Source organism: Pelophylax lessonae, assembly GCF_965119305.1.
Source record: "Pelophylax lessonae genome assembly, chromosome: 2".
Lineage (NCBI taxonomy): Eukaryota > Metazoa > Chordata > Amphibia > Anura > Ranidae > Pelophylax > Pelophylax lessonae.
In genome coordinates this window covers 2818692-2841120 of record NC_138769.1, presented here as the reverse complement: position 1 = coordinate 2841120, position 22429 = coordinate 2818692, and the positions used below count along the sequence as shown (strand labels likewise).

The window sequence follows — 22429 nt, the reverse complement described above, 5'->3', positions numbered from 1 at the left end:
CGCAGGCCTTCCTTTTTCGAGATACACCACATCCTCAGGCCTTCCTTTATCCAGGTACATCACATCCATAGGTCTTCCTTTATCCAGATACAGCACATCCACAGGCCTTCCTTTATCCAGATACAGCACATCCACAGGCCTTCCTTTATCCAGATACAGCACATCCACAGGCCTTCCTTTATCCAGATACACCACATCCATAGACCTTCCTTTATCCAGATACACCACATCCACAGACCTTCCTTTATCCAGATACACAACATCCACAGGCCTTCCTTTATCCAGACACACCACATCCACAGGCCTTCCTTTATCCAGATACACCACATCCACAAGCCTTCCTTTATCCAGATACACCACATCCAAAGGCCTTCCTTTATCCAGATACACCACATCCACAGGCCTTCCTTTATCCAGATACACCACATCCACAGACCTTCCTTTATCCAGATACACCACATCCACAGGCCTTCCATTATCCAGATACACCACATCCACAGACCTTCCTTTATCAAGACACACCACATCCACAGGCCTTCCTTTATCCAGATTCCCCACATCCACAGGCCTTCATCTATCCAAATACACCACAGCCACAGGCTTTCCTTTATCCAGATACACCACATCCACAGGCCTTCCTTTATCCAGATACACCACATCCACAGGCCTTCCTTTATCCAGATAAACCCCATCCACAGTACTCCCTTTATCCAGATACACCACAATCTCAGACCTTCCTTTATCCAGATACACCACATCCAAAGGCCTTCCTTTATCTAGATACACCCCATCCACAGGCCTTCCTTTATCCAGATACACCACATCCAAAGACCTTCCTTTATCCAGATACACCACATCCACCGGCCTTCCTTTATCCAGATACACCACATCCACAGGCCTTCCTTTATCCAGATACACCACATCCACAGGCCTTCCTTTATCCAGATACACCACATCCAAAGGCCTTCCTTTATCCAGATAAACCACATCCACAGGCCTTCCTTTATCCAGATAAACCACATCCACAGACCTTCCTTTATCCAGATACACCACATCCACAGACCTTTCTTTATCCAGATACACAACATCCACAGGCCTTCCTTTATCCAGACACACCACATCCACAGGCCTTCCTTTTTTGAGATACACCACATCCTCAGGCCTTCCTTTATCCAGGTACATGACATCCACGGACCTTCCTTTATCCAAATACACCACATCCACAGTCCATCCTTTATCCAGATGCAGCACATCCACAGGCCTTCCTTTATCCAGATACACCACATTCACAGGCCTTTCTTTATCCAGATACACCACATTCACAGGCCTTCCTTTATCCAGATACACCACATCCATAGACCTTCCTTTATCCAGATACACCACATCCACAGACCTTCCTTTATCCAGATACACAACATCCACAGGCCTTCCTTTATCAAGACACACCACATCCACAGGCCTTCCTTTATCCTGATACACCACATCCACAGGCCTTCCTTTATCCAGATACATCACATCCACTGGCCTTCCTTTATCCAGATACACCACACCCACAGACCTTCCTTTATCCAGATACACCACATCCGTAGGCCTTCCTTTATCCAGATACACCACATCCACAGGCTATCCTTTATCCAGATACACCACATCCATAGACCTTCCTTTATCCAGATACACCACATCCACAGGCCTTCCTTTATCCAGACACTCCCCATCCACAGGCCTTCCTTTATCCAGATACACCACATCCACAGGCCTTCCTTTATCCAGATACACCACATCCACGGGCCTTCCTTTATCCAGATACACTACATCCACAGACCTTCCTTTAACCAGATACAGCACATCCACAGGCCTTCCTTTATCCAGATACACCACATATACAGACCTTACTTTATCCAGATACACCACATCCAAATGCCTTCCTTTATCCAAATACACCACATCCACAGACCTTCCTTTATCCAGATACCCCACATCCACAGACCATCTTCATCCAGCTACACAACATCCACAGGCCTTCCTTTATCCAGATACACCACATCCAAAGGCCTTCCTTTATCCAAATACACCACATCCACAGATCTTCCTTTATCCAGATACCCCTTATCCATAGACCATCTTCATCCAGATACACCACATCCACAGGCCTTCCTTTATCCAGATACACCACATCCACAGCCCTTCCTTTACCAGATACACCACACCCACAGAACTTCCTTTATCCAGGTACAACACATCCACAGGCCTTTCTTTATCCAGATACACCACATCCACAGGCCTTTCTTTATCCATATACAGTACATCCACAGGCCTTCCCTTATCCAGATTCACTACATCCACAGGTCTTCCTTTATCCATATACACCACATCCACAGGCCTTCCTTTATCCAGATATACCACATCCACGGACCTTCCTTTATCCAGATACACCCTATCCACAGGCCTTCCTTTATCCAGATACACCACATCTACAGGCCTTCCTTTATCCAGATACACCACATCCACAGGCTTTCCTTTATCTAGATACACCACATCCATAGGCCTTCCTTTATCCAGATACACCCCCATCCACAGGCCTTCTTTTTTCGAGATACACCACATCCTCAGGCCTTCCTTTATCCAGGTACATCACATCCACGGACCTTCCTTTATCCAAATACACCACATCCACAGTCCATCCTTTATCCAGATACAGCACATCCACAGGCCTTCCTTTATCCAGATACAGCACATCCACAGGCCTTCATTTATCCAGATACACCACATCCACAGGCCTTTCTTTATCCAGATACACCACATTCACAGGCCTTCCTTTATCCAGATACACCACATCCACAGGCCTTCCTTTATCCAGATACACCACATCCACAGGCCTTCCTTTATCCAGATACACCACATCCATAGACCTTCCTTTATCCAGATACACCACATCCATAGACCTTCCTTTATCCAGATACACCACATCCACAGACCTTCCTTTATCCAGATACACCACATCCACAGGCCTTCCTTTATCCAGATACACCACATCCACAGGCCTTCCTTTATCCAGACACACCACATCCAAAGGCCTTCCTTTATCCAGATTCCCCACATCTACAGGCCTTCCTTTATCCAGATACACCACATCCAAAGGCCTTCCTTTATCCAGATTCCCCACATCCACAGGCCTTTCTTTATCCAGATACACCACATTCACAGGCCTTCCTTTATCCAGATACACCACATCCACAGGCCTTCCTTTATCCAGATATACCACATCCACAGGCCTTCCTTTATCCAGATATACCACATCCATAGACCTTCCTTTATCCATATACACCACATCCACAGGCCTTCCTTTATCCAGATACACCACATCCACAGGCCTTCCTTTATCCAGATACACCACATCCACAGACCTTCCTTTATCCTGATACACCACATCCACAGACCTTCCTTTATCCTGATACACCACATCCACAGGCCTTCCTTTATCCAGATACATCACATCCACTGGCCTTCCTTTATCCAGATACACCACACCCACAGACCTTCCTTTATCCAGATACACCACATCCGTAGGCCTTCCTTTATCCAGATACACCACATCCACAGACCTTCCTTTATCCACATACCCCACATCCCCAGGCCTTCCTTTATCCAGATACACCACATCCACAGGCTTTCCTTTATCCAGATACACCACATCCATAGACCTTCCTTTATCCAGATACACCACATCCACAGACCTTCCTTTATCCAGATACACCACATCCACAGGCCTTCCTTTATCCAGACACTCCCCATCCACAGGCCTTCCTTTATCCAGATACACCACATCCACAGGCCTTCCTTTATCCAGATAACCCACATCCACAGGCCTTCCTTTATCCAGATACACCACATCCACGGGCCTTCCTTTATCCAGATACACTACATCCACAGACCTTCCTTTAACCAGATACAGCACATCCACAGGCCTTCCTTTATCCAGATACACCACATATACAGACCTTACTTTATCCAGATACACCACATCCAAATGCCTTCCTTTATCCAAATACACCACATCCACAGACCTTCCTTTATCCAGATACCCCACATCCACAGACCATCTTCATCCAGCTACACAACATCCACAGGCCTTCCTTTATCCAGATACACCACATCCAAAGGCCTTCCTTTATCCAAATACACCACATCCACAGATCTTCCTTTATCCAGATACCCCTTATCCATAGACCATCTTCATCCAGCTACACAACATCCACAGACCTTCCTTTATTCAGATACACCACATCCACAGGCCTTCCTTTATCCAGATACGCCACATCCACAGCCCTTCCTTTACCAGACACACCACATCCACAGCCCTTCCTTTACCAGACACACCACATCCACAGGCCTTTCTTTATCCAGATACACCACATCCACAGGCCTTCCCTTATCCAGATTCACTACATCCACAGGTCTTCCTTTATCCATATACACCACATCCACGGACCTTCCTTTATCCAGATACACCCCATCCACAGGCCTTCCTTTATCCAGATACACCACATCTACAGGCCTTCCTTTATCCAGATACACCACATCCACAGGCTTTCCTTTATCTAGATACACCACATCCATAGGCCTTCCTTTATCCAGATACACCCCCATCCACAGGCCTTCTTTTTTCGAGATACACCACATCCTCAGGCCTTCCTTTATCCAGGTACATCACATCCACGGACCTTCCTTTATCCAAATACACCACATCCACAGTCCATCCTTTATCCAGATACAGCACATCCACAGGCCTTCCTTTATCCAGATACAGCACATCCACAGGCCTTCCTTTATCCAGATACACCACATCCACAGGCCTTTCTTTATCCAGATACACCACATTCACAGGCCTTCCTTTATCCAGATACACCACATCCACAGGCCTTCCTTTATCCAGATACACCACATCCATAGGCCTTCCTTTATCCAGATTCACCACATCCATAGACCTTCCTTTATCCAGATACACCACATCCATATACCTTCCTTTATCCAGATACACCACATCCACAGACCTTCCTTTATCCAGATACACCACATCCACAGGCCTACCTTTATCCAGATACACCACATCCACAGACCTTCCTTTATCCAGATACACCACATCCAAAGGCCTTCCTTTATCCAGATTCCCCACATCTACAGGCCTTCCTTTATCCAGATACACCACATCCACAGGCCTTCCTTTATCCAGATACACCACATCCACAGGCCTTCCTTTATCCAGATAAACCCCATCCACAGTCCTCCCTTTATCCAGATACACCACAACCACAGACCTTCCTTTATCCGGATACACCACAGCCACAGGCCTTCCTTTATCTAGATACACCCCATCCACAGGCCTTCCTTTATCCAGATACCCCACATCCACAGACCTTCATTTACCCAGATACCCCATATCCACAGACCTTCCTTTATCCAGATACACCACATCCACAGGCCTTCCTATATTCAGATACACCACATCCACAGACCTTCCTTTATCCAGATACACCACATCCACAGACCTTCCTTTATCCTGATATGCCACATCCACAGGCCTTCCTTTATCCTGATACGCCACATCCACAGGCCTTCCTTTATCCAGATACACCACATCCACAGGCCTTCCTTTATCCAGATACACCACATCCACAGGCCTTCCTTTATTCAGATACACCACATCCACAGACCTTCCTTTATCCAGATACATCACATCCACTGGCCTATCTTTATCCAGATACACCACACCCACAGACCTTCCTTTATCCAGATACATCACATCCACTGGCCTATCTTTATCCAGATACACCACATCCACAGGCCTTCCTTTATCCAGATACACCACATCCACAGACCTTCCTTTATCCACATACCCCACATCCCCAGGCCTTCATTTATCCAGATACACCACATCCACAGGCCTTCCTTTATCCAGATACACCACATCCATAGACCTTCCTTTATCCAGATACAGCACATCCATAGACCTTCCTTTATCCAGATGCACAACATCCGCAGGCCTTCCTTTATCCAGATACACCACATCCACAGGCCTTCCTTTATCCAGATACACCACATCCAAAGGCCTTCCTTTATCCAGATACACCACATCCACAGTGTAACGGACCGTTTCAGCAGACAAGGGGTTAAAATCCGTTTAGTAGATATGCCCCTTTCTGCTAGACAGGCACAGCTACTTGCAGGAACACCATACTCCCGAACTGGGTACAAAATAGCACTCCAACCTGGAACCTCACGAATAGCTGCTAGCAGATGAACAGGAGAAGCATACATCAGCTTACACTCCTGGCAATCAGTCTCGTACAGCATACAGTGAATCCCCCCAAGCACGAGACAAGGCTCCGTGTGAAGTTCAAGCAGTGGACTGTTTATTAAATCCCCACAAACACATTATATACACTATCAGGTAATGTGAGTCTCATTGCATTAGCATATGCAGATAGATTTGTAAACAGGCACAAAATAACACTAAACTAATTATCTAGCCACCTGGCCAGAACAATGCAAGGTCATTAGCATGGAACAGGAATACTTAGCACACCCGACAATAGGTGTGGCAAAGCCACCTCATGCCAAAAGCAACATTTACATAACTTCTAAAATATGCATCACATTCAAATAAAACTTACATTTTCAGAATCAGCATACTTCAAATGCAAACATAACCAAAAATCATAGAAATCCCTCCAGGCGTTAAAAAGTTAGACGTAAGTCCTTTTCTGACCGACCGCAGGCACATTTTCATGCCCAAATACAGTCTTAAATGGGTAAAAGCCCCTAGGTCCATAGTCATATTGCAGCAGGCGGGCAACCAGGCTCCTCCAATGCAATGTGGCGAGACTGGTCTCGTCACACACAGGTCTTCCTTTATCCAGATACACCACATCCACAGGCCTTCCTTTGTCCAGATACACCACATCCACAGACCTTCCTTTAACCAGATACAGCACATCCACAGGCCTTACTTTATCCAGATACACCACATCCACATGTCTTCCTTTATCCAGATACACCACATCCACAGGCCTTCCTTTATCCAGATACACCACATCCACAGACCTTCCTTTAACCAGATACACCACATCTATAGACCTTACTTTATCCAGATACACCACATCCAAAGGCCTTCCTTTATCCAAATACACCACATCCACAGACCTTCCTTTATCCAGATACACCACATCCACAGACCTTCCTTTATCCAAACACGGCACATCCACAGGCCTTCCTTTATCATGATACACCACATCCACAGACCTTCCTTTATTCAGATACACCACATCCACAGGCCTTTCTTTATCCAGATACACTACATCCACAGGCCTTTCTTTATCCAGATACAGCACATCCACATGCCTTCCCTTATCCAGATTCACCACATCCACAGGCCTTCCTTTATCCATATACACCACATCCACAGGCCTTCCTTTATCCAGATACACCACATCCACGGACCTTCCTTTATCCAGATACACCCCATCCACAGGCCTTCCTTTATCCAGATACACCACATCTACAGGCCTTCCTTTATCCAGATACACCACATCTACAGGCCTTCCTTTATCCAGATACACCACATCAACAGACCTTCTTTTATCCAGATACACCCCATACACAGGCCTTCCTTTTTCGAGATACACCACATCCTCAGGCCTTCCTTTATCCAGGTACATCACATCCATAGGTCTTCCTTTATCCAAATACACCCCATCCACAGGCCTTCCTTTTTCGAGATACACCACATTCACAGGCCTTCCTTTATCCAGATACAGCACATCCACATGCCTTCCTTTATCCAGATACACCACATCCACATGCCTTCCTTTATCCAGATACACCACATCCACATGTCTTCCTTTATCCAGATACACCACATCCACAGGCCTTCCTTTATCCAGATACACCACATCCACAGACCTTCCTTTAACCAGATACACCACATCTATAGACCTTACTTTATCCAGATACACCACATCCAAAGGCCTTCCTTTATCCAAATACACCACATCCACAGACCTTCCTTTATCCAGATACACCACATCCACAGACCTTCCTTTATCCAAATACGGCACATCCACAGGCCTTCCTTTATCATGATACACCACATCCACAGACCTTCCTTTATTCAGATACACCACATCCACAGGCCTTTCTTTATCCAGATATACTACATCCACAGGCCTTTCTTTATCCAGATACAGCACATCCACAGGCCTTCCCTTATCCAGATTCACCACATCCACAGGCCTTCCTTTATCCATATACACCACATCCACAGGCCTTCCTTTATCCAGATACACCACATCCACGGACCTTCCTTTATCCAGATACACCCCATCCACAGGCCTTCCTTTATCCAGATACACCACATCTACAGGCCTTCCTTTATCCAGATACACCATATCTACAGGCCTTCCTTTATCCAGATACACCACATCAACAGACCTTCTTTTATCCAGATACACCCCATACACAGGCCTTCCTTTTTCGAGATACACCACATCCTCAGGCCTTCCTTTATCCAGGTACATCACATCCATAGGTCTTCCTTTATCCAAATACACCCCATCCACAGGCCTTCCTTTTTCGAGATACACCACATTCACAGGCCTTACTTTATCCAGATACAGCACATCCACATGCCTTCCTTTATCCAGATACACCACATCCATAGGCCTTCCTTTATCCATATACACAGGCCTTTCTTTATCCAGATACAGCACATCCACAGGTCTTCCTCTATCCAAATAGCCCACATCCAGAGGCGTACCTAGGGCCTCCAGCTCCCTTGACGAGCAGTATCGGCGCCCCCCCCCCCCCCAGAGAGGGTTTGACAGAGAGAGAGAGGAGGGGTGACAGAGAGAGAGGGGGGTGACACTGAGAGAGGGGGGTGACAGACAGAGAGAGAGAGAGAGAGGGAGGGTGACAGGCAGAGAGAGGGAGGGGGTTGACACAGACAGAGGGGGAGGGGGTGATAGACAGAGAGAGAGGGGAAGGGGGTGACAGACAGAGAAAGAGAGGGATGGGGTTGACAGACACAGAGAGGGAGGGGGGTGAAAGACAGAGAGAGAGAGGGGGTGACAGACAGAGAGATAGATAGTGTGGGGTGACAGAGTGGGGGGCTGACAGAGAGGGGGTTTGACAGAGGGACAGAGAGGGGGATGACAGAGAGGGGGGGTGACAGAGAGACAGAGGGTGACAGAGAGGGGGTGACAGAGACAGACAGAGAGGGGGGTGGTGACAGAGAGGGGGTGTCAAAGACAGAGAGAGGGGGTGACAGGGAGAGAGAGCGAGGGGGTGACAGGGAGAGGGAAAGAGAGGGGGGTGAAAGGGAGAAAGAGAGAGAGGGGGGTGACAGGGAGAGAAAGAGAGAGAGAGGGTGACATGGAGAGAAAGAGAGAGAAGAGGGTGACAGGGAAAGAGAGAGAGGGGGTTTACAGAGAGAGAGGGAGGTGACAGGGAGAGAGAGAGGGGGTGACAGGGAGAGAGGGGTGACAGAAAGGGAAGGGGGTAACAGGGAGAGAGGGGGGTGACAGGGAGAGAGAGGGGGGGTAACAGGGAGAGAGGGGGGGTGACAGGGAGAGGGAGGGGGGTGACAGGGAGAGATGGGGTGACAGGGAGAGAGAGAGGGGGGTGACAGGCAGAGGGGGGGGGGGGGGTGGAAGGGATAGAGAGAGGGGGTGGCAGGGAGAGAGAGGGGGGATCCAGGGAAAGAAAGAGGGGGTGGCAGGGAGAGAGAGAGAGCGGGTGGCAGGGGGAGAGAGAGAGAAGGGGTGACAGGGAGAGAGGGGGTGACAGGGAGAGAGAGAGAGGGGGGTGACAGGGAGCGAGAGAGGGGGTGACAGGGAGAGAGAGTGGGGGTGACAGGGAGAGAGAGAGGGGGGTTGACAGGGAGAGAGTGGGTGTTGACAGGGAGAGAGTGGGGTGACAGGGAGAGAATGAGAGTGGGGGGTGACAGGAAGAGAGAGAGAGGGGGTGACAGGGAGAGAGAGGGGGGGTGACAGGGAGAGAGAGAGAGGTGTCCCCTGGTCAGCTTGTCCTCGGAGTGGAAAGGAGGTTGAAGGTGCTGGTCCGCGGTATGGGCTCCTCTGACAGCCTCAGTGTAATCCCCACCCCCAGGCTGCCATCGCTGGAGCTGATTGATGATGTCATGGTCATGTGACCGCTGACTGGCCTCATGTGTGGGCAGAGACAGTGCTCCGGAGAGCCCGTACTGACGCTGCCTGGAGTGGACACAGGGCTCCGGGATTGGAGCCGCATGCTGCCTGGGGGCGCAGGCTGTGGGGAGGGCGCAACAATCACTGCTAACACTTCCAATTTTTTTGTTTTTTGCACCCCCCCCTCAGCCTGCGCGCCAATCTGGCGGGCGCCAATCTGGTCAACCCCTTGGTACGCCCCTGCCCACATCCACAGGACTTCCTTAATCCAGATACACCACATCTATAGACCTTCCTATATCCAGATATCCCGCATCCACAGACCTTCCTTTACCCAGATACACCACATCCACAGGCTTTCCTTTATCCAGATACACCACATCCACAGACCTTCCTTTATCCAGATACACCCCATCCACAGGCCTTCCTTTATCCAGATACACCACATCCACAGGTCTTCCATTATCCAGATACACCCCATCCACAGGTCTTCCTTTATCCAGATACACCACATCCACAGCCCTTACTTTATCCAGATACACCACATCCACAGGTCTTCCTTTATCCAGATACACCACATCCACAGGTCTTCCTTTATCCAGATACACCACACCCACAGACCTTCCTTTATCCAAATACACCACATCCACAGGTCTTCCTTTATCCAGATACACAACATCCACAGGCTTACCTTTGTCTAGATGGCAACTTACTTCATCATAGAAGGTTAATAGATTACATAGTTACATAGTAGGTGAGGTTGAATAAAGACAATAGTCCATCCAGTTCAACCTGTTTAAGGATGTGTGGCCGTAATCATCTCACATAGCCCTGAATGTTCTGATCCTTGAGATGTACATCTAAGAGTCTTTTGAAAGCCACCATACTTCCCACAGAAACCACCTCTTGTGGTAGAGAATTCCACAATCTTGTAGCCCTAACAGTAAAGAACCCCCCACGTTGCCTGAGGTTAAAATGCTTCTCCTCTAATCGCATTGTATGCCCTCGAGTCCTCATGCAATCCCTTCGACTGAACAGCTTTTTATCTAAGCTGAGATCCCCATTGAGATATTTATAAATTGCTATCATGTCCCCCCTCAGGTGTCTCTTCTCCAGGGAGAATAAATCAAGCGATTGCAGACGCTCTTCATAATTAAGGTCCTCCAATTCCTGCAGAAGTGGTAGCTGCAAATACAGTGAAGGAGTTTAAGCATGCATGGGATAGGCATAAGGCTATCCTTCATATAAGATAGAGCCAGGGACTATTCATAGGATTCAGATATATTGGGCAGACTAGATGGGCCAAATGGTTCTTATCTGCTGACACATTCTATGTTTCTATGTTTCTATGTTGCCCTTCTCTGGACTCTCTCCAGCTCCAACACATCCTTCCTGAGGACTGACGTGACGACCAGAACTGGACAGAATACTCCAGATGCGGTCGGACCAGAGTTTTATAAAGTGGAAGGATTATAGTCTTATCTCTGGAATACATCCCTTTCTTTATGCATGCTAATATTCTGCTGGCTTTGGCAGCTGCCGCTTGACATTGCATGCTGTTGCCTAATCTATCATCAACCAAGACTTCCAGATCTTTCTCCATTTTTGATTCCCCCAAGGGTTCCCCCCCTAACGTGTATTGTGCTTTTATGTTTCTAGTCCCCAAGTGCAAAACCTTACACTTCTCCACATTAAACCTCATTTGCCATGTCGTTGCCCACTCCGTTATTTTGTCCAGGTCATTCTGTAGGATATCTGCTTCATGCTGTGCAGTTATTGCCCTGCCCAATTTTGTGTCATCTGCAAAAGCTGATAACGAACTACTGATCCCGACCTCAATGCTGTTTATGAATAAATTGAACAAGGTTGGTCCCAGGACTGAGCCTTGGGGGACCCCGCTTACCACCTCACCCCAGTCTGAGTATGCGCTGTTTATGACACGCCCTTTTAGCCAGTTCCGTATCCAAGAGCAAACCCTGCTGTCGATACCTGCAGACCTTATTTTATAAATTAAGCGCTTGTGGGGAACTGTATCAAACGCCTTAGCGAAATCCAAGTACACCACATCTACTGGTCTCCCCCTATCTAGCTCACAGCTCACCTCCTCGTAGAATGTTAAGAGATTGCTTTGACAAGAACGCCCATTTGTAAACCCGTGCTGATTACTGCTGATGATGTTGTTGTCTTTAGAAAACTCTACGATATAGTCCCTTATCATCCCCTCCAGAAGTTTACATACTATTGATGTCAAACTGACAGGCCTATAATTACCTGGTATATGCTTCTGACCCTTTTTGAATATCGGAATCACGTTAGCTTTCCTCCAATCCCCTGGTACATCTCCTGTCCTAATACTGTCAGCAAAGATCAGGAACAGTGGTCTAGATATAACCTTACTGAGTTCCTTAAGTACTCTTGGATGTACGCCATCCGGGCCCGGTGATTTGTTTGTGTTAAGTTTAACCAGCCTTTCCCTGATTTCACCCTCTGTTAGTCATAGTGGCAAGTCCTGTGTATTACTACTAACCATACAGTCATGGTCAGTGTACCCCATACAGTCATGGTCAGTGTACCCCATACAGTCATGGCCAGTGTACCCCATACAGTCATGGTCAGTGTACCCCATACAGTCATGGTCAGTGTACCCCATACAGTCATGGCCAGTGTACCCCATACAGTCATGGTCAGTGTACCCCCATACAGTCATGGTCAGTGTACCCCATACAGTCATGGTCAGTGTACCCCATACAGTCATGGTCAGTGTACCCCTCCATTTCCTGTGTAAAGACTGACGAGAAAAAAGCATTCAGCACGGTTGCTTTTTCAGTGTCCTCTGTAACTATCCTCCCATCATCGATTATGTGTGCAATATGCTCTGCCCTAGTTTTTTTGCTGTTGATATATTTAAATAATTTCTTTGTGTTTTTTTTACTATCCTCCGCTATTTGTCTCTCAAAGTTGATTTTAGCCATCTTGATTTCGTGTTTACACTTCTTATTTTCCTCCTTGCATTGCTGGAAAGCCGATACTGTGCCCTCTGCTTTATATTTCTTGAAGGCCAATTTTTTTCCCCTAATAAGTTTTTTAACGCTACGGTTTAGCCAGCCAGGTTTGACTTTGTCTCTTCTAAATTTATTTCCCATAGGAATGCACTGCAAGATGCATTTGCTTAATATGTTCCTAAAGCATTCCCATTTTTCCTCTGTGGTCAGTGATCCCAGGGTTTGGTCCCAATTTACTCTTTCCATCAATGAGTACAATTTTGGAAAGTTTTCCCTTCTGAAGTTTAGGGTTCTTATGTTCCCCACTTTCCGTGTTATATTGTTATTTATACTAAATGTGATCATCCTGTGATCGCTAGAGCCCAGGTAGTCCTGGACCCCTACCTCCGAGATTAGGTCTCAATATCTCAATAGATCAAGGACTGCATTTTCTCTGGTAGGGGAATCCACCAACTGTGACATGTAGTTGTCCTGTAAGGTTTCCATGAATAGATGGGCCTTCTGTGAGTGTGCAGTCCCCTCTTCCCAGTCAATGTCGGGATAATTGAAGTCCCCCAATATGATGACTGATCCCAGTTTTGCCACTTTCCCCAATAGTGCTAAAAATTCCAGCTCTACCTCCTCCCCTTGTTTAGGTGGCCTATAGCAAACCCCCACAATTACTTTTCCCTTTTCTCCTTCCCTATGGAGTTCTACCCACACTGATTCTAAATCCATGCTCATCCCTTCCGTAATATCACTCCTCTCTATCACCCGTACATTGTTCTTGACATAGAGACATACCCCTCCCCCTCTTTTTCCTACCCTGTCCTTCCGGTACACCGAATACCCTTGGATATTGACCAGCCAGTCATGTGAGGGGTCGAACCAAGTCTCTGTTATTCCCACAAGGTCTATGTCATCCTCATGTACTAACATTTCCAACTCATCCATTTTATTAGCTAGGCTCCTGGCATTAGCATATACCCCTCTTAGTTTTACGGAAGTTAAACGTGATTGGTGGTTATGTTTATTCCTGTTTGGTCTGAGGATTTCCCGCACAGACCTGCCAATTGCCGTTATGGACCTACTGTCGCTGCTGACTCTACAACTGCCTTTAGTCATTTGCTCCCTCCTGACTGACTCTACTTCTGAGCCCTCCCCCCATCTCCTAGTTTAAAAGCCCCTCCAACTTGGTGGCCATCTTTCTCCCCAAAAGAGCTGTACCGTCCCCATTAAGGTGCAGCCCATCCTTACTAAAGAGCCGGTAGCCGACTGAGAAGTCAGCCCAGTTCTCCAGGAACCCAAACCCCTCCTTCCTACACCAATTCCTCAGCCACTTGTTAAGTTCCCTAATCTCCTTCTGCCTCTCCTGTGTGGCTCGAGGTACAGGCAGTATTTCAGAGAAAACCACCTTGGAGGTCCTATTCCTCAATCTATTACCTAAGTGGTAATTGGTTTGGTTTGGCAAGAACGATTTTTCACGAATCCATGCTGATTACTACTAATAATACCATTTTCATTACTAAAGTCTTGTATATAAAGTCTTGTATGTGGTCCCTCATCATCCTCTCCTGCGGGGAATCCGTTGCTGGGATCATTTTTATTAGACGCAGAATCGCCCACAGAAATAAATGATCCGGGATGATTGCAGCTAGCTCCTCCCATAATGCCGGTATTAAATGTCAAAGTAATGAGGGATATACTAGTGATCGACCGATATCGGTTTTTCGTTGCCAATAACGATACCAATATTTTGGCCAATGCATATCGGTATTGATAGGTACAGGTACTATTGTGGAGGGATCTTGGGATCTAAAAGACCCCAAACCCCTCCTCTGCACTTAAAAGCATTCAAAACACCAAGTTTAGCTGTTTTTGAATGCTGTCATTTTTTTTTTTAATCTGGCGCCGAGAACCCGGAAGTGATGTCATGACCTCCCTTAATTGCTCATATCTATAATCTGTAGATATGTGAGTGGAATATTCAATAACATTTGTAAATGGAATTATGCTGTGACATCATTTTACCCTTACATGAGGAATATTTGGAATATCGGTAATATCGGCCAGTTCCGGGGCCGATACAAATATATCGGCAAAAGTCAATATCGGCCCTCCATATATCAGCCTTGCCGATAATCGGTTGATCCCTAGTATATACCGTATACTGTGGGCGGTCAGCAAGTGGTTTAGACTGAAACATGTTGGCATTCAGAGATAGTTGGTGGAAGATTAAAGAGTTGATTGCTTAGTTCTCCAATCCCAGTGACAATCGCTCTCAGTCTGCTGCCACTTAGATTGTGTCCCGCAAGCTGGAAAATCTTTGTGCCGGGTGAGGCTGAGAGCGGCGTTGTTGGGTATCAGTGACAGCGCGGTGTGAGGAGGACCTGTCATTTGTCACATGTTGGTGAAGGTGACAGAGGTCTGACCCTCGTTTGTCACATGGACATCTTGGAGAGGGTTGGATTTTTTATTCGTTAGTCTCATGGGATTCCAGATGGTTCTCCATCAATGTGTGTTATATGAGGGGGGAGGGGAGTGTACACTGTGACCTGACTGGGATCTGTATTCTGTCTGTGCAGGAAATGATGTTCAGGAGGAAATATTCACCCGGCTGGGATCTGACCTTCTCATCCCCATCAGACTCCATCTCACCCTCAACCATACAGAGAGATGTGACCGGATTTCCTGGGACTATCAGAAACCTCCTCTATACTGGAAAAGAATAGCTGAACACAGGGAATGTAATCTGTCTGATGTCAGATATTTCCCCAATACAAAGATATCAGAGAATGGAAGTCTGATCATATCCAATGTGACTCTGTACAATGACGGGATATACAGTGTGGAAATATACAACTCTGCAGGATACAAAATACAAAGAGAGGATTACACCATCCATGTAGAAGGTAAGTCCCATCCAATCCCCACCTCCAGTCCTAGCAGTGTCCTCCCCGCTCCGTGTCTTTATATCCATACATTATATAGTAGAAGATCTGGGAGAGACGTATGTACAATGTCCTCTGCTTACTGCCCCACCCCCACCATTCCCTGTGGGTTCACATCTGCAGTGCTCAGCCCTCCTGAAGTTGCCGTGACCTGAACTATGCAGACATAGTACAGGAGACGGTCAGAAACTGCAGACATATTACAGGAGATGGTCAGAGACTGCAGACATAATACAGGAGACGGTCAGAGACTGCAGACACAGTACAGGAGATGGTCAGTAGGGATGATCGAACTTTTGAAAAGTTTGGTTCGACCAGAACACCCGAACCTCCCAAAAGTTCAGCCCGAATTTCAGAACCCCATTGAAATAAATGGGACCCGAACTTCGGTAATCAAAAAACAAAATTTTGAAGCCCTAAAACCCAATAAATGCCCCTAAAAAGTGCCTAGGGTTCTGGGTCATGCCCCAGGGACTATTAATCACACAAAAAAAGTTCTTAAAAATTTTCATTTTTGAAAGAGAGCCAATTATTGAAAAAAATTAAAAAAAAAAAAAAAAACGTTTCTTTGGATTTAGTGTCTGGGGGTAGAGGTATATACACACACACACTTATATGTATATATACACATACACATATATAGGTGTAAAAGTAACAGAACACTATACTTGCGCTAATGAAATAATTCACACCCATATGGCTTTTCTGCTATAACACCTATATATGTGTATGTGTATATATACATATAAGTGTGTGTGTGTATATATACCTCTACACAGAAGTACAGATGTTACAGTTCTGTAAGTGACCTAAGAGAAACAATCTTTTCTCTATAGCGGTCACCCTGACATGGAAGGGTTTGGTCACCCTGCCATAGCAGTCAGTGTCAGTTCACCCTACACTACACTACGGTTACCCTTGCACTTAACACTTTCCCTACAGAAACTATATTTTTGAAGCTAACTAAAGTGGAAAATAGCACCCTAACTACACTAGATATCCCTTTCCTCACACTAATAATTGCTAAATGACACTTTTGAAGCAGAAGTAATAGAACTGCTTCCACTCTCTTCCACAGCCCTGGATTAAAATGGTGGAGATTTGGCAGGGCTATGTTATATACTAGGGGGCGTATTCACTAATGATTGGCCTCTGGACCCCCTAGTCACTCCAATCCCATTCCTAGCATTCTCCTGCCCCCTCAATTGGCTTTTACTGATGGTTCTGGTCCAATCATGGGCTTTTAAAGACCATTTCCTGTCCCATTGCATTTTGGTCGGTGCTGGTTGCCGAATTCAGAACTTTTTCAGCAAAAAGTTCTAAATTCGGCCGAATTTCAAACAGTCAATGTTCGGCCGAACCGATGGTCGACCCGAACCGTTCCATCATCCCTAATGGTCAGAGACTTCAGACATAGTACAGGAGATGGTCAGAGACTGCAGACATACTACATGAGATGGTCAGAGACTGCAGACATACTACATGAGATGGTCAGAGACTGCAGATATAGTACAGGAGATGGTCAGAGACTGCAGACATAGTACAGGAGATGGTCAGAGACTGCAGACATAGTACAGGAGATGGTCAGAGACTGCAGACATAGTACAGGAGATGGTCAGAGATTGAAGACATACTACAGGAGATGGTCTGAGACTGCAGAAATATCACAGGAGATGGTCAGAGATTGCCGACATAGTACAGGAGATGGTCAGAGATTGCAGACATAGTACAGGAGATGCTCAGAGACTGCAGACACACTACAGGAGATAGTAAGAGACTGCAGACATAGTACAGGAGACGGTCAGAGACTGCAGACATACTACAGGAGATGGTCAGAGACTGAAGACATAGTACAGGAGATGGTCAGAGACTTCAGATATAGTACAGCAGATGGTCAGAGACTGCAGACATAGTACAGGAGATGGTCAGCGACTGCCGACATAGCACAGGAGATGGTCAGAGATTGCAGACATAGTACAGGAGATGCTCAGAGACTGCAGACACACTACAGGAGATAGTAAGAGACTGCAGACATAGTACAGGAGACAGTCAGAGACTGCAGACATAGTACAGGAGATGGTCAGAGACTGAAGACATAGTACAGGAGATGGTCAGAGACTGCAGATATAGTACAGCAGATGGTCAGAGACTGCAGACATAGTACAGGAGATGGTTAGAGACTGCAGACATAGTACAGGAGATGATCAGAGATTGAAGACATACTACAGGAGATGGTCCGAGACTGCAGAAATATCACAGGAGATGGTCAGAGATTGCCGACATAGTACAGGAGATGGTCAGAGACTGCAGACATAGTACAGGAGATGGTCAGAGATTGAAGACATACTACAGGAGATGGTCCGAGACTGCAGAAATATCACAGGAGATGGTCAGAGATTGCCGACATAGTACAGGAGATGGTCAGAGATTGCAGACATACTACAGGAGATGGTCAGAGACTGCCGACATAGTACAGGAGATGGTCAGAGATTGCAGACATAGTACAGGAGATGGTCAGAGACGGCAGACATAAAACAGGTCACAGTCAGAGAATGCAGACATGGTACAGGAGATGGTCAGAGATTGCAGACATACTACAAGAGATGGTCAGAGACTGAAGAAATAGTACAGGAGACAGTCAGAGACTGCAGACATAGTACAGGAAGTAGTCAGAGACTGAAGAAATAGTATAGGAGATGGTCAGAGACTGCAGAAATAGTAGAGGAGACAGTCAGAGACTGCAGGCATATTACTGGAGATGGTCACAGACTGCAAACATAGTACAGGAGATGGTCAGAGACTACATAGTTCAGGATGTTGTAAAAAATTAATAGGGCCTGGAGCATAGAAACCCGCTTCAGTGCGCTCAAGATTATTACGCACCAAGCTCCATTTATAGCTTGTACTGAAAAGTACAATTGTACCACTCTTTTGCATAAGGTTTACCAAGCGCTCGGCGACAAAAAAGAAACAGACAAGCTGGGTCATTTCGATGCCATCTGCCTGGTCTCTCTGCGGATATGTTTGTGTGTGGGTAAGAGTTTCTGTGTGTCTGCATGGATGAATGGCTGTGTGAGCTTGTGTCTGTGTGTGTGTGTGAGAGAGCTTCCTGTGTCTTCTGTGTCTTCTGTGTGAGTCTCAAGGCAGGGCTTGGTTTATTTACAGCAAGTGAACAAAAGGGAGTTACAGGGAGTGGCTTCACAACCACCAATCACAGAAAGTACAATGGGCAGTGCTTATGTAGAAACACAGCCATGTGCAAAGATTAGCAGAAATGGCTGTCATCTTATCACTAACAAGTCTTTCCTGCAACGACAGTTAAAGCAATAATCACTGTAAATAGCGATTATCGGTAAAACCGACACTAGGAGACATTATGACTATTTAACTAAAGAAATGTCTATCAAAAATTCCACAACAGCCCCTCCTCTTTGTCATATGCTCCCATGTGTCCCTTGATGAATCTTCTTCTTCTTCTTCTTCCAAATAAACAGAACAGTTCTTCTCACGATAAAACAATCCATTTCAAAAAGTTTATAAAAAGAAAAAGATAACGGGTAAAAACAATCCATCGAAAGGAAACGACATTGGGTTCCGTTCTTCGGGAGATGACTTCAGACAGAGGGCATGAGAGGATGGGATGCGTTGATCAGCGGTTGGGCTGGATTCCTTGGCGTCGGATGGAGGGGCAGGTTTTTGGGGCGTCTTGTCTCAGCAATCAGGACGAGGTCATCTGCTCGGGCTTTGGTGACTCGGTCGATTAGACAACAGGATAATTTCACCACGGCATATAAGAGGAATAGAAACAAGAACAACATAAGTATACAGTGGGTACGGAAAGTATTCAGACCCCCTTAAATTTTTCACTCTTTGTTATATTGCAGCCATTTGCTAAAATCATTTAAGTTCATTCTTCTTCCTCATGAATGTACACATAGCACCCCATACTGACAGAAAAACACAGAATTGTTGACATTGTTGCAGATTTATTAAAAAAGAAAAACTGAAATATGGTCCTAAGTATTCAGACCCTTTGCTCAGTATTTAGTAGAAGCCCCCTTTTGATCTAATACAGCCAGGAGTCTTTTTGGGATAGATGCAACAAGTCTTTCACACCTGGATTTGGGGATCCTCTGCCATTCCTCCTTGCAGATCCTCTCCAGTTCTGTCAGGTTGGATGGTAAACGTTGGTGGACAGCCATTTTTAGGCCTCTCCAGAGATGCTCAATTGGGTTTAAGTCAGGGCTCTGGCTGGGCCATTCAAGAACAGTCACGGAGTTGTTGTGAAGCCACTCCTTTGTTATTTTAGCTGTGTGCTTAGGGTTATTGTCTTGTTGGAAGGTAAACCTTCGGCCCAGTCTGAGGTCCAGAGCACTCTGGAGAAGGTTTTTGTCCAGGATATCCCTGTACTTGTCCGCATTCATCTTTCCCTCGATTGCAACCAGTCGTCCTGTCCCTGCAGCTGAAAAACACCCCCACAGCATGATGCTGCCACCACCATGCTTCACTGTTGGGACTGTATTGGACAGGTGATGAGCAGTGCCTGGTTTTCTCCACTCATACCGCTTAGAGTTAAGGCCAAAAAGTTCTATTTTGGTCTCATCAGATCAGAGAATCTTATTTCTCACCATCTTGGAGTCCTTCAGGTGTTTTTTTTAGCAAACTCCATGCGGGCTTTCATGTGTCTTACACTGAGGAGAGGCTTCCGTCGGGCCACTCTGCCATAAAGCCCCGACTGGTGGAGGGCTGCAGTGATGGCTGACTTTCTACAACTTTCTCCCATCTCCTGACTGCATCTCTGGAGCTCAGCCACAGTGATCTTTGGGTTCTTCTTTACCTCTCTCCCCAAGGCTCTTCTCCCCCGATAGCTCAGTTTTGCCGGACGGCCAGCTCTAGGAAGGGTTCTGGTCGTCCCAAACGTCTTCCATTTGAGGATTATGGAGGCCACTGTGCTCTTAGGAACCTTAAGTGCAGCAGAAATCTTTTTGTAAACTTGGCCAGATCTGTGCCTTGCCACAATTCTGTCTCTGAGCTCTTCAGGCAGTTCCTTTGACCTCATGATTCTCATTTGCTCTGACATGCATTGTGATCTAGAAGGTCTTATATAGACAGGTGTGTGGCTTTCCTAATCAAGTCCAATCAGTATAATCAAACACAGCTGGACTCAAATGAAGGTGTAGAACCATCTCAAGGATGATCAGAAGAAATTGAAAGCACCTGAGTTAAATATATGAGTGTCACAGCAAAGGGTCTGAATACTTAGGACCATGTGATATTTCAGTTTTTCTTTTTTAATAAATCTGCAACAATGTCAACAATTCTGTGTTTTTCTGTCAGTATGGGGTGCTATGTGTACATTCATGAGGAAGAAGAATGAACTTAAATGATTTTAGCAAATGGCTGCAATATAACAGAGTGAAAAATTTAAGGGGGTCTGAATACTTTCCGTACCCACTGTATATACTCCTATTTCCTTCAACCAAGATCCAATGGAGAACAAAAAATCCCCGAAACCTCCCAAAGCCTTAAAAGGATTCCAACCCTCGCTAGCTATAGCTCTGGTTCTGCCTTGCAATTAAGTTACCTTATCCATATGGGCTTGGACCTTATCACTGGTGTTTGCTATACCGGTAGAGTTGAGCGGACACCTGGATGTCCGTGTTTGGCGGGTTCGGCCGAACTTTAAAAAAAAGTCCCGGTCCGTGTCCCGGACTTTTGCCGAACTTTTCCCGGACACCGAACCCCATTGAAGTCAATGGGGACCCAAAATTTCAGGCACTAAAATGGCTCTAAAACACCAAAGGAAAGGGCTAGAGTGCTGCAAATGGCAGCAAAACGTAGTTAAGAGCATGGCAAGTGCTCTGCAAACAAACGTGGATAGGGAAAGAACTTAAAACAACAACAAAAAAAACAGAAAAATAAAACAATGTTCTTCATCTCTGAAGGACGAGGCCCATATGGAGTAGGAGGGAGGTTGAGGTGGTGATGGATGTGGCAGTGTCATAGGCGTGCGCACAGGGTGTGCCGGGTGTGCCTGGGCACACCCTAATCACCTAGGGCACATTAGCATTATCGCTCTGTTTGCCAGTGAGGAGATGGGAAAGATCTCCCTCGGACCTGCTCTGCTCTATTTCACTTTGCCAGCAGGGAGAGTAATGTATCGGGGCCATGTACATGTAGGCAAACACATGCATGTGTATTTAAACTTTGGGGTGCACACCCTAATGCAATAGGCTGCGCACACCTATGGGCGGTGTAGGTGGAAGCGGCGGTGGAGGAGGACCAGGGCCGGATTAAG

At 46.3% G+C, this 22429-nt stretch overlaps 1 protein-coding gene across 1 annotated transcript in view; it reads left to right on the top strand.

The window, feature by feature from the left end:
- Window positions 1-22429, top strand: part of LOC309545809 (uncharacterized protein) — a 291848-nt gene that overhangs the window by 76772 nt on the left and 192647 nt on the right. Inside the window, exon 2 of the mRNA XM_082245167.1 lies at window positions 15766-16092. Coding sequence (XP_082101293.1) covers window positions 15766-16092 — 327 coding nt within the window. The remainder of the gene's footprint in view (window positions 1-15765; window positions 16093-22429) is intronic.